The sequence below is a fragment of the Prionailurus bengalensis genome, chromosome A1 (assembly GCF_016509475.1).
Source record: "Prionailurus bengalensis isolate Pbe53 chromosome A1, Fcat_Pben_1.1_paternal_pri, whole genome shotgun sequence".
NCBI classification, from domain to species: domain Eukaryota; kingdom Metazoa; phylum Chordata; class Mammalia; order Carnivora; family Felidae; genus Prionailurus; species Prionailurus bengalensis.
The window spans coordinates 210,786,075-210,799,097 of record NC_057343.1 but is presented as its reverse complement, the minus strand read 5'-3'; the positions used below and the strand labels follow the sequence as shown (position 1 = coordinate 210,799,097).

At 38.6% G+C, this 13,023-nt stretch overlaps 1 protein-coding gene across 7 annotated transcripts in view; it reads right to left on the bottom strand.

Moving 5' to 3' along the window:
* The window catches only part of CPLANE1 (ciliogenesis and planar polarity effector 1), a 153,721-nt gene that overhangs the window by 15,960 nt on the left and 124,738 nt on the right, over window positions 1-13,023 (bottom strand). For 6 of the 7 annotated variants that reach the window (XM_043599745.1, XM_043599769.1, XM_043599751.1 and 3 more), the window contains 4 exons: window positions 3,802-3,967; window positions 1,524-1,582; window positions 907-1,074; window positions 7-131 (listed from right to left, as the gene is read on the bottom strand). In XM_043599745.1, coding sequence (XP_043455680.1) covers window positions 7-131; window positions 907-1,074; window positions 1,524-1,582; window positions 3,802-3,967 — 518 coding nt within the window. Of the gene's footprint in view, window positions 1-6; window positions 132-906; window positions 1,075-1,523; window positions 1,583-3,801; window positions 3,968-13,023 lie in introns of those variants that run through there. The other variant, XM_043599786.1, reaches the window with a different exon arrangement.

The following is a 13,023-nucleotide window of genomic DNA, read 5'->3' as shown; positions in this document are numbered from 1 at the left end:
CCTTACCATGTGGCCAAGGAGGGCCTTCAGGTTGTCCAAAAGCTTTTCCCTTTCGGGTACAACTTGGTCTGAATATATATCTGAATTTTCCAGGTTGATTTATTGGAATACTGTGACCATGTTGATATTCTCTAAAGTAGAAATTATATAATTATTATGTTCCTTAAATCCCAAATCACTATATTTCAAAAAGCCCAAATTCTAGCTCAGATTAATACATTCACCTGACACTGCTTATTCTGTACTTCAGTGATACATTTAGTGTTATAACAGTTCTCAACAAAATATTCTCCATGTCTCATACCTCAAGCTTCATTTTTTTTCAAAGAAGTTATTTCTCCTTATCCGTTTGTCCATTTCAAATTGCTTATTGGCAGCTATTTATGTATTTAATACCCTGTTTTATTCAAGAAAATATTTCAAGGGAGTCTCTGGTATTTTGAGTAGACCCCAAATCCTACACCACAAGTGACATGATTAGGCCTGGGTTTGTGCTGTAAGAGACAGCAGAGAAGAAGTGATAAGCTTTTGGGGACTGCTTCTGCAAGAATGGGGCCAAGTGGAGAAACAGGAGAGCAATTAGGAGGCAAATTACAGAAGGAAATATTAAAAATTACAGAAAAGAAGGAAATAACTGAATGGATATCAAAATTGTATTAGGTATGCTGAAGTGTTATTATATCTTAGAGATTTAATGCCATTTTTGTCTTTTTCCTTGGTGATTCTTTCTATAAGCTTATAAAGACCTCGTAATTATAGGACCATTTTTTTCTTTACTTGATTATCATATTTCTGAGCAGGGTAGGTACAAATATACAGAACTTGGTTTACAAAAGCACTGAGTTTCTTCTTATAATGCCTGACATGACATAATCATGTTGAATGACTTGCCAAAGTTTGTCTTACCTTCTTGGAGAAAGAGAACATTGCTTTCTGGAAACGTGAGCAGTTCTGGGTCTGTTAACCAATGGTTTCTGTGCAGTAGTTGGTAGTGGTACTGATTCAGATAACAATTCATTCATCAGACTGTACGCTTGTGAGATTCGACGATTATAGTGGTCAGAGAGTAGCAATCTTCAAAGAATTAAACAATATTTAATAAAAGATTAATTTTCAGTTCATTCTTCTGGAGGGAACATGATGTTTGAGATCACCTAGCATTTGTGTTTTTCAAAGCTTTTCAAATGCAAATTCATATTTCAGATTTCTTAAAACCCTTAGGTAGTTTTACTAAAGGTATCTGTATGGCCTTTTGGGTATTTTCAAAATGCACATATCTGGATTGGGAGAGGGAGAGGATGGCAGGAACGGAAGTCACAAAAATTCAATGGGATAAATAATATTTGAAAGCAGATTCCTGAAAAAGGCTAGTGGAGTCTAATTATTTTCCCTGGAGTTATCACCCATAATTTTCTGTTTATGGACAAACAGGGACTACTGCGAAAACTGGAATTCCTATGACACTGTCCAGGCCTCAGGTGAGCAAGTTAGAGAAAACACTCGTGCACCGCTAGCCAGCTCACCTGTCTTTTTCATCCTTCATCTTCGCTCTTAGCCTGATTTCTCTTGAAGTCATGTAAAACTGCATAACAAATACCCAGTTAGTTCATTATTGCTGAGTGCAAATAATTAAGCCATTATGATCCACGGAAAACATGAAAATTCCACTAATCAATTTTAATAGGAGGTTAAAGCATATTTTTGCTATTTAGGAAACAGTGCAAAAACACTGTCCTATTTGATGAAGCTTCCTATCCCAGCACAAAATGTGAAAAATGTTAAAGCATCATGTAATCAAAATCTGGTTTAATACATGGAATGCAAAATCTATTTTAGTAGCTAAATTAAAGTTCTCTCCTTTTGAGAAAATACATTGTCTGCTGCATTTAAAATTGAAAACAAGAGCATTTTAAGGATGGAGACACATACTCTTCATGCTCAGTCTTGTGATTAATCTCACAAAGACCTTGCTTGATAAAGCAGAAAGGAGTCAGACCTTGAAAGCCATCATTTTGATGTTTTAAAATGTTTACCAGAAACCTACTGTAGTACGTTCACTGTGACTTGTAAGCTCTTCAAAACTTATGCATCATGAAGCAATTGGCAAATGTCAGCTACATACATCTTATTCCAGAACATTAAGAATTACTGTTGAGTTACTAATGAAGTCTAGTCCTTTTACAAACAATTGTGTATATAAAAATGTGTACATAGAAGTGGATTCACTCTCTGTAGGTCCTGCATGGAAGTAGTCAGTAACAAATTAAAGGTCTTATTAATTTCTGATATAAATTCAAATGACATTTTTAATTATATTAACCCCTCACTAATCCCATACCTTAACCTAAATAGAAGCTAAAAATAAAGAAATAGGTGTCTGCAGTCATGATGGAGAGGTCACAAAGTCTATGAACCAAGCAGTCCCAGTGCCCTCAGAGTTAATTTATTCTAAATTTGGGCACAATTCTAACCATCTTTGGTATTTACTTGATCCACAGAGAGGGTGATATCAGAACCCACCCCCATGGGGTGGAGGAACACACAAACACATGCGCTTTAAGATTCTAGTCATGGGGCATCTGGGTGGCTCAGTCAGTTAAACGTCCAACTCCTGGTTTCAGCTCAGGTTGTGATTTTGTGGTTTGTTGAGTTCCAAACTCCACATCGGGCTCTGTGCTGACAACATAAAGCCTGCTTGGGATTTTCTCTCTGCCCCTCCCCTGCTCATGCTGTCTCTAACTAAATACATAGATAGATAGATAGATAGATAGATAGATGCAAAAAAAAAAAATATTCTAGTCATGTACCTCAGTAGCCCAAAGGTCGTTACCAGGTCCCTAAAACTATCAACAGAAGAAATATTATATATTAACATTGACATGACTTCTGCAGACATAAGTTAAGTAAATTATGCACTTCATATAGTTCACCTACTTTTGCACCATTTGGTGCTTAAATGTGACAGCCTTATCTGGAAAATATACTTTTATAGAACGTTATTTCCCTAATGATGCTGAAAAAATTAAGTACTATTATGATATTTCAGATTATAATGTAAAATTGCTTTATTTCAACTTCTGAAGAAAACGGTGATGTCCACAGTCAAGACTCAGTAAATAAATGTTGATAAAGGCTAGCTGAAATGCACACATACATGCACACAAACACACACACCACACCACTGTACCCTTGGTACGTGACTGGACCTTACACTTTATTTTTTGTAGATAACTTTTGGATAGAAAATTGATTTTTATAACTTTGTTTTAAGTTTATTTAAGAGAGGGAGAGAGATCGAGCAGAGGACAGGCAGGCTCCACGCTGTCAGTGCAGAGCCCAACACAGGGCTCACAAACCGTGAGATCATGACCTGAGCCAAAATCAAGAGCTGGATGCTTAACAGACCAAGCTACCCAGGCACCCCAGAAGACTGATTTTTAAAATGGCTTTACTATACACACAGTCAGTTGTTCAACTGCTATTAACTCTCATTGAAAATTAAGGGAATAGCTCCAACTGGTCACCTAATCACTCAACATCTTCATTTGGCCAAATTAGCCACAGCCATAATTAACGTGGGGTAAAAAAATATATTTAAAATAGTTCAAGAGGACACGGTTTGTAGAATACCTTGCTACATTTTGTTAAGGTAATTTCTTAACATTTTCTGACTTAAGTAAAATGGTAACATTTCTGTTCTAATAATCCTTTCTGTCTGTTAATCCTTTCCTTGACTAATTTCCAGGGAAAAACTACACGTATTCTGTGGCAATTCCATTGCCCTTGATTTTACAAACTTACTGGATTGCTCCTGGGGCAGAAAGGATCATGTTCTTGCCCTCTCTTTTCCGCCAGCTCATTTAAGTATTCTGCCATTCTTTCCTTTCGTTTTCTTTTCATCCACATTTGAATTTCTCTTCTCTCCTTCTCAGGTCTTTGTGTTGGTCTACCAGAAGAATGCTGAATTCTGAGAAATTTCACAGTCAGGACATCACTTGATTTTAAATTTTTTATGGATACAAGTAGTATCACAACTAAATACTGTTTCTATGGAAAGACTTTTTAATGTTTACTTATTTATTTTTGAGAGAGAGACAGAGACAGAGAGCGAGTATGAGCAGGGGAGGGACAGAGAGATAGAGGAGGAGGCTCTCCATTGTCAGCACAGAGCCCCATGTGGAGCTCGAACTCAGAACCATGATATCATGACCTGAGCAGAAATCAAGAGTTGGACAATTAACCAACTGAGCCACCTAGGTGGCCCAAGATATTTTGTTTATTTTTAAGTGACCTCTACACCCAAAATGGGGCTTGAACTCGTAACTCTCAGATCAAGAGTTGTATGTATGCATCACTGACTGAGCAAGCCAGGCACCCCTATTTGGAAAGATTTTGCCCATTCTCAAAAGTAGGATACATTAAGATCTCTATCAGTTTGCTCCATCCTGTTCCCTGAAATCCACTGAAAATGATCTCAGAGCTCACCAACAGCCTCTTCCTCCTGTGGACTTCTCTATAACATTTAATAAACTGGCTTTTATTTTCTGCTTTAAACTCTCTCTTACTTGGGCCATTTTAACTCTGAAAACACTGTGTAGTTTCCTATGATGGCTCCTTTCTTCTCCACTCACGACTTCAATTTAATGTCTTTAAAGGTTCTCTTTTGGGGGACACCTGGGTGGCTCAGTTGGTTGAGAGACCGACTCTTGATTTCGGCTCAGGTCATGATCCCAGGTCGTGGGATCGAACCCCCATCAGGGTTGATGCTAAGCGTGGAGCCTGAACAGGATTCATTCTCTCTCTCTCTCTCTCTCTCTCTCTCTCTCTCTCATTTCCTCCCTCCCTCTCGCTCTCTCCCTTTGCCCTTCTTCCCCACTCTTGCTCTATCTAAAATAAAGAAAGAAAGAAAAATGATTAAACATTCTGTTTTGGGCTTCTTCACCCATCATCTATTCCTGGATTATCTCAATCACTTCTAAAACTTATATACAGAGCTGACTTTAAAACAGCTGCCCTTGTGAATCCAGCCTCAAACTCATGCCCATGCCATACTTCCCATGGGCTGGCCTGAGCTAATGACTGAGCACAGCAGGGATGTTATGACCAGCCCATTCCTGCAAGACACAGAACTCCTCTGGTGGGCAACTCTGGCTTGACACCTCACCACTGACCCAGCTGAAACTTTCCTGGAACAACACTGTACTCTGAGATTCTACTTACTCAGCCCTCTCCCCTTCCCCCTCCCTCTCTCCTTCATAGGGTTGGATCACAGCTATAATGTGGTCTGATGCTTCCTCTGACTTCTGTGTTTTTCCCCCTTTCTCCTCACAGGCTTTCTCCCAATAAATGTCTTGCACATCTAATCTCACGTTGGCTTCTACTTCTCAGATGATACAAACCGACACAAGTAGTACTGACAGTGGTCCAAGAAACCAGGTGGTGTGAGATAGGGGTATGGGGCAGACTCATCACCCAGCATGAGAGGAGAATGTCTTCCTAGATGGAAGGTGGGTCACAGGTACAAACGATGTGATTTATACTGAACACCTGCTTTTCCTTCTGGAAATCTGGATTCAGTATGTGCCAGGCAGAGGCTGCCTACCTAACCAGCCCCAAAGAAAATCTCTGGGAACTAAGTCTCTAAATGAGCTTCCTTGGTGGACATTGTATCACATGTGTAGTCACAACCTGTTGCTGGAGGAATTAAGTGTGTCCTGTTGTGACTGCACCAGGAGAGGATACTTGCAAACTTGTGCCTGGTTTCCCTTGGAATTTACTGCATGTGCTTCTCTGAACCTAAGGTGAACTGAGCCCCTACCCTTAAAGAGACAGCACAAGAAACAGCCCTGCAGGATACAGCATGGAAGCAGCAGTTTGAAAAATACCTGAGGCATAGGGGAGGGAGGTTTATTTACTAATCTCAGAGACTGTGCTGGAGGGGCAAAGATCTTTGGGAGAGTTCAAGAACAAAAGAGCTGGAATGCACCATCCATCCCCCACCCCCCCAGTCTAGACACAGGGAATCCTGTGGGAACTAGCGCAACACTGACACTCCCTTTCTAACATGCTAACGGTGCGCCCACCCCCATGTTTTCCTGTGGACCCTTACCCTCCAGCCAGGACTCAACTCCAGCTGTCCTCCAACGGCAAACCCACACAAATCATGATAACGGCACACCTCCTGCCCCAACGCTGTCCTGTGGACTCACCCCCACTGATATGCTCTCGGTCACAGCCCATCCAAAACTGCCACAAGCCTGGCAATACAAGCAGCCCCAACAGGAGCCGACACCACAGTGACTCTTGCCCCAGGGAGAAGGAAAAATAACCACATGCAACATTCAGACTGTGGTACCAGCAGCGGACGTGGGGTAGACATCTCGGTTGACTGCAGGGCCCGCCCACATAAAAAGCTTCTCAGGGGGCAGGACAGGGAACGTGCCCTGCTGTTCGGTGCTACTGCATCTCTGGCAAACACCTGGGAGTGACTCAACTCAAAGCCCAAGGCAGCCCCAGACTGGCCCACTTACAACACAGGAATCAAACCCTGTCCACAGCAGGCAAAGAGAGCCAATGTAGACAACAGACTGAAGGAAAAAGTGGCTCAGCCACAATAACAGGGCACATGCGACACACAGAGGAGATACCCTGAAGTGCCAGGTTCTGGTGAAGAGGGAACACTGCACTGCAGGGCAATACAGGACCACTTCTTCATAAGGCCACTACTTGCAAGAGCAGGAGACATAGATGACTTCCCTAACACACAGAAACAGTTACAGAGAGTTAGACAAAATGAGGAGACAGAGGAATATGTCCCAAATGAAAGAACAGGACAAAAACTGCAGAAAGAGGCCTAAGCAAAACAGACATAAGTAATATGTTTAATAGAGAACTTAAAGTAATGGTCATATAGTTACTCACTGAAAAAAGAGTGAAGGACACCAATGAGACCCTTAACAAAGAGATAGAAAACATAAAAAGAACCAGAGATGAGAAATCAATAATTGAAATTAAAAATAAACTGGATGGAATGAATAGTAGATGAGAGGAAGCAGAGAAATGGATCAGCAACCTGGAGGACAGAGTAATAGAAAGCAATCAAGCTGAACAGGTGAGAGAAAAAAAATAATACAAAATGAAACCAGTGTCAGGGTCTCAGCAACACCATCAAGTATAATAGCATTTTCATTATAGGGATCCCAGAAGGAGAAGACAGAGAAAAGGGGACCAAAATTTTATTTCAAGAAAATAATACCTGAAAACTTCCTGAATCTGGGGAGGGAAACAAATACAGATCCAGTAGGCACAGAGATAACCCAACAAAATCAACCCAAGGAGGTCCACACCAAGACACATAATAATTAAAATGGCAAAAAATGACAGAGAATTTTAAAAGCAGCAAGAGATAAGAAAACAGTTACATACAAGGGAAACCTCATAAGGCAATCAGCTGATTTTTCAGCAGAAAATTTTCGAGTCAGAAAAGGAGTGTCATGATCTATTCAAAATAGAAAAAATCTGCAGCCAAGAATGCTTTATCCAGCAAGGCTATCATTAGCAATAGAAGGACAGATAAAGAGCTTCCTAGGCAAAAGCTAAAAGAATTCATGACCACTAAAACTCCCCATAAGAAATGTCAAACGAGACTCTTTGAGTGGAAACAAACAAAAAAAATCATAAGTACAAGTAAGAAAAGCAGGCAACACAAAAGTAATAAAAATACATATATGTATAAAAATTAGTCAAGGAACTCACAAAAAGAAGGATGTAAAGTATGACACAATGTACCTAAAATATTGGGGGTGGGGAGAAGAGTAAAGAATGGGTTCAAACTTAAGCAACCATCAACTTCATACAGACTGCTATATGAATAAGATGTTATATACAAACTAAGTGATAAGCACAAATCAAAAACCAGTAATACTTTTGTAAAAAACAAGGAGAAAGGAATCCAAGTATATCACTAAAGAAAGCTAGCACACCATGAGAAAAGAGAGCAAGAGAAGAAAGGAACAGAAAAGTACAAACACAACCATAAAACAATTAACAAAATGGCAATAAGTACATACCTATCAATAACTACTTGGTATGTAAACGGACTAAATGCTCCAATCAAAAAATATAGGGTGATAGAATGGATAAAAAGCAAGACCCATCTATATGAGACTATAAGAGACTCATTTCAGGCCTAAGCAGATTGAAAATGAAGGGATGGAGAAACATTTACCATGAAAATGGAAGTAAGAAAAAAGCTGGGGTAGCAATACTTATATTGGACAAAATAGACTTTAAAACAAAGATTATAGTAGCACCTGAGTGACTCAATCAGTTAAGCATCTGACTCCTGACTTCGGCTCAGGTCATGATCTCATGGTTAGCCCCGGTTTGGCTGTGTACTGACAGCATGGAGCCTGCTTGGAATTCTGTCTCTCTCTTTCTCTCTGCTCCTCTCCTTCTCACGTGCTGTCTCTTTTAAAATAAATAAATAAACATTTTTTAAAAAGACTGCAGGGGCATCTGGGTGGCTCAGTCAGTTAAGCATCTGACTTTGGCTCAGGTCATGATCTCGTGGTTTGTGGGTTTGAGCCCAGCATCAGGCTCTGTGATGACAGCTCAGAGCCTGGAGCCTGCTTCAGATTCTGTGTCTCACCTCGCTCTGCCCCTCCCCAACTAGCACTCTGTCTCTGTGTCTCAAAAATGAATAAATGTTAAAAAAAAAAAAAGTACTGTAACAAGAGACAAAGAAGGTCACTACATAATCATAAAGGGAAGAATCCTTTTATAGGAAGAAGGGAAGGGAAGGAGATATAACAATTGTAAATATTTATGCATCCAACACGAAAGCACCCAAATACATAAAGCATCTAATAACAAACATAAAGGAAGTAATTGATACTAATACAATAATAGTAGGGGACTTTAGTGGATAGATCATCCAACCAGAAAATCAACAGTGACTCTGAAAGACACATTGGACCCAGATGGATCTAACAGATATATTCAAAACATCCCATCCTAAAACAGAATACACATTCTTTTCAAGTACACATGGAACATTCTACAGGATATATCACATATTAGGCCACAAAAGAAGTCTTAAATTCAAAAAGATCAAAGTTATACCATGCATCTTTTCTGACCACAGTGTTATGAAACTAGAAATAAACTACAAGAAAAAATCTGGAAAGAGCATAAATACATAGAAGTTAAATAATATGCTTTCAAACAACAAATGAGTCAACCAAGAAATCAAAGAGGAAATTAAAAAATACATAGAGATATATGAAAATGAAAACACGATGGTGAAAAATCTTTGGGATACAGCAAAAGTTATTCCGAGATGAAAGTTTACAGCAATACAAGCCTATCTCAAAAAGCAAGAAAAATCTCAAATAAACAATTAACCTTAGGAGCTAGAAAAAGGAGAACAAACAAAACCCAAACCTAGTAGAAGAAAAGAAATAATAAAGATTGGAGTAGGGATAAATGAAATAGGAACTAAAAAACCAACAGAACAGATCAATGAAACCAGAAGCTGGTTCTTTGAAAATATCAACAAAATAGATAAGCCTTTAGCCAGACCCAACCAAAAAAAAAAAAAAAAAAAAAAAAAAAGAAAGAAAGAAAAAGAAAAGAAAAGAAAAAACAGAAGACTCAAACAAAATCAGAAATGAAAGAGGAGAAATAACAAATAACAACCAACACCATAGAAATAGAAAGGATTGTAAGAGAATATAATAGAAAATTATATGCCAACAAATTGGACAATCTAGAAGAAATGGAAAAATTCTGAGAAACAACCTCTTAAAACTGAGGCAGGAACCACCAGAAAATTTGAACAGATTAATTACCAGCACTTAAATTGAATCAATAATCAAAAAACCTCCCAAAAAATGTCCAGGACCAGATGGCTTCACAGCTGAATTCAACCAAACATGTAGAGAAGAGTTAACATCTATGCTTCTCAAACTATTCCAAAAAATAAAAGAGGAAGGATAGCTTCCAAATTAATTCTATGAGGCCAGCATTACCTTGATACCAAAACCAGACAAAGACACTACAAAAAAAGCGAACTATAGGCCAATTATCTCTGATGAACACAAATGAAAAAATCCTAAACAAAATATTAGCAAACCAAATCCAACAATACGTTAAAAATATCATTCACCAGGGGCGCCTGGGTGGCTCAGTCAGTTGAGCGTCCGACTTCAGCTCAGGTCATGATCTCACAGTTCGTGAGTTCGAGCCCCGCATCGGGCTCTGGGCTGATGGCTCAGAGCCTGGAGCCTGCTTCCGATTCTGTGTCTCCCTCTGTCTCTGCCCCTCCCCCATTCATGCTCTGTCTCTCTCTGTCTCAAAAATAAATAAACATTGGGGCGCCTGGGTGGCGCAGTCGGTTAAGCGTCCGACTTCAGCCAGGTCACGATCTCGCGGTCCGTGAGTTCGAGCCCCATGTCAGGCTCTGGGCTGATGGCTCGGAGCCTGGAGCCTGTTTCCGATTCTGTGTCTCCCTCTCTCTCTGCCCCTCCCCCGTTCATGCTCTGTCTCTCTCTGTCCCAAAAATAAATAAAAACGTTGAAAAAAAATTAAAAAAAAAAAAACATTAAAAAAAATTAAAAAAAAATATCATTCACCATGATTAAGTGGGACTTATTTCCAGTATGCAGTATGCAAGTGTGGTTCAATATTTGCAAATCAATCAACATGATACATCACATCAACACGAGAAAGGAGAAAAACCATATGATCATTTCAACAGATGCAGAAAAAAACATTTGACAAAGTACATCTATTCATGATATATACCTTCAACAAAGCAGGTAATTTAGAGGGAGCATACCTCAACATAATAAAGGTCATATATGAAAAACACACAGCTAACATCATACTGAATGGTAAAAAACTTGAGAGCTTTTCACCTAATATCAAGAACAAGACAAGATGTCCACTCTCACCACTGTAATTCACTTCACAGTACTGGAAGTCCTAGCCACACAACCATACAAGAAAAAGGAATAAAAGGCATCCAGATTGGTAAGGAAGAAATAAAACTTTCACTATTTTCAGATGACCTGATCCTATACATAGAAAACCCTAAAGACTCCAACAAAAACTACTAAAACTGATCATTGAATTCACTAAGGTTGCAGGACACAAAATCAATATAAAGAAATTCACTGCATTTGTATACACTAACAATGAAGCAGCAGAAAGAAAAATTAAGAAAATAATCCCATTTACAATTGCACCAAAAATAATAAAATAACTGAGAATAAACCTAACTGAGGAGGTGAAAGATATGTACTCTGAAAGCCATAAAACACTGATGAAAGAAATTAAAGATGACAAAAACAAATGAAAAGATATTCCATGCTCATGGATTAGGAGAGCAAATACCATTAAAATGTCCCTATTACCCAAAGCAATCTATAGATTTAATGCGATCCCTATCAAAATACCAACAGCATTTTTCACAGACAGAACTAGAACAAATAACCCCACAATGTGTATGGAGAACAAAAGTGGAGGTATCACAATCCCAGATTTCAAGGTATACTACCAACCTGCACTAAACTTGTTTTGCACAAGTACAAAAACAGACACAAAGCACACGGGAACAGAATAGGGAGCCTGGAAATAAACACACTATTATATAGTCAATTAGTCTGCAACACAGAAGGAAAGAATATGCAATGGAAAAGACAGTCTCTTCAACAAATTGTGTTGGGAAAACTGGACAGCAACATGCAAAAGAATGAAACTGAACCACTTTCTTACACCATACAAAAAAATTAAACTCAAAATGGATTAAGGACCCAAATGTGAGACCTGAAACTACAAAAATCCTAGAGGAGAGCACAGGCCATAATTTCTCTGACATCAGCCATAGCAACATTTTTCTAGATATGTTTCCTGAGGCAAGGAAAACAAAAAGAAAAACAAACTATTAGGACTACATTGAAATACAAAACTTCTACACAACAAAGGAAACAACGAAACTAAAAGATAACATACTGAATGGGAGAAGATATTTGCAAATGACATATCTGATAAAGGGTTAGTATCCAAAGTATGTAAAGAACTTACACAACTCAATAAAACCAAGAACTTACACAACCAAATACACCAAATATCCAATTAAAAAATGGGCAGAAGACATGAACAGACATTTCTCCAAAGAAACAGATGGCAAGCAGACACATGAAAAGATGCTCAACATCACTCATCATCAGGCAAGTACAAATCAAAACCACATTATGATATCCCTTACCCCTGTCAGAGTGGCTAAAATAAAAAAACACAGAAAATAACAAGTGTTGACAAGGATGTGGAGAAAAAGGAACCTTCATACGCTGCTGGTAGGAATGCAAACTGGTGCAGCCACTGTGGAAAACAGTATGGAAGTTCTTCAAAAAATTAAAAATAGAACTATCCTATGCTCCAATAATTCTACTACTAGGTATTTACCCAAAGAATACAAAAATTCAAAGGGATATATGCACCCGTATGTTTACTGCAGCATTATTTACAATAGCCAAATTAAGGAAGCAGCCCAAGTGTCCATCAATAGATGAATGGATAAAGAAGTATCCACCAACAGATGAATGGATGTGTGTATATATACACACATACATACACACACATACATAGAGTAGAATATTACTCAGCCATAAAAAAAGAAGAAAATCTTGCCATTTACAACAATATGGATGGAGCTAGAGAGTATAATGCTAAGTGAAGTAAGTCAGAGAAAGACAAATACCCTATGTTTTCACTCATATGTGGAATTTCAGAAAAACAAATGAACAAAGAAAAAAAAAAAAGAGACAAGCCAAAAAACAGACTGTCAACTATAAAACAAACTGATGGTTACCGGAGGGGAGATGGGTGGGGGATGGGTGAAAAGAAGTGATGGGGATTAAGAGTACATTTGTCTCGATGAGCACTGAGTAATGTATAGAATTGCTGGATCACTGTATTGTATGTCCAAAACTAGCACTCTATGTTACTATAATGAAATTT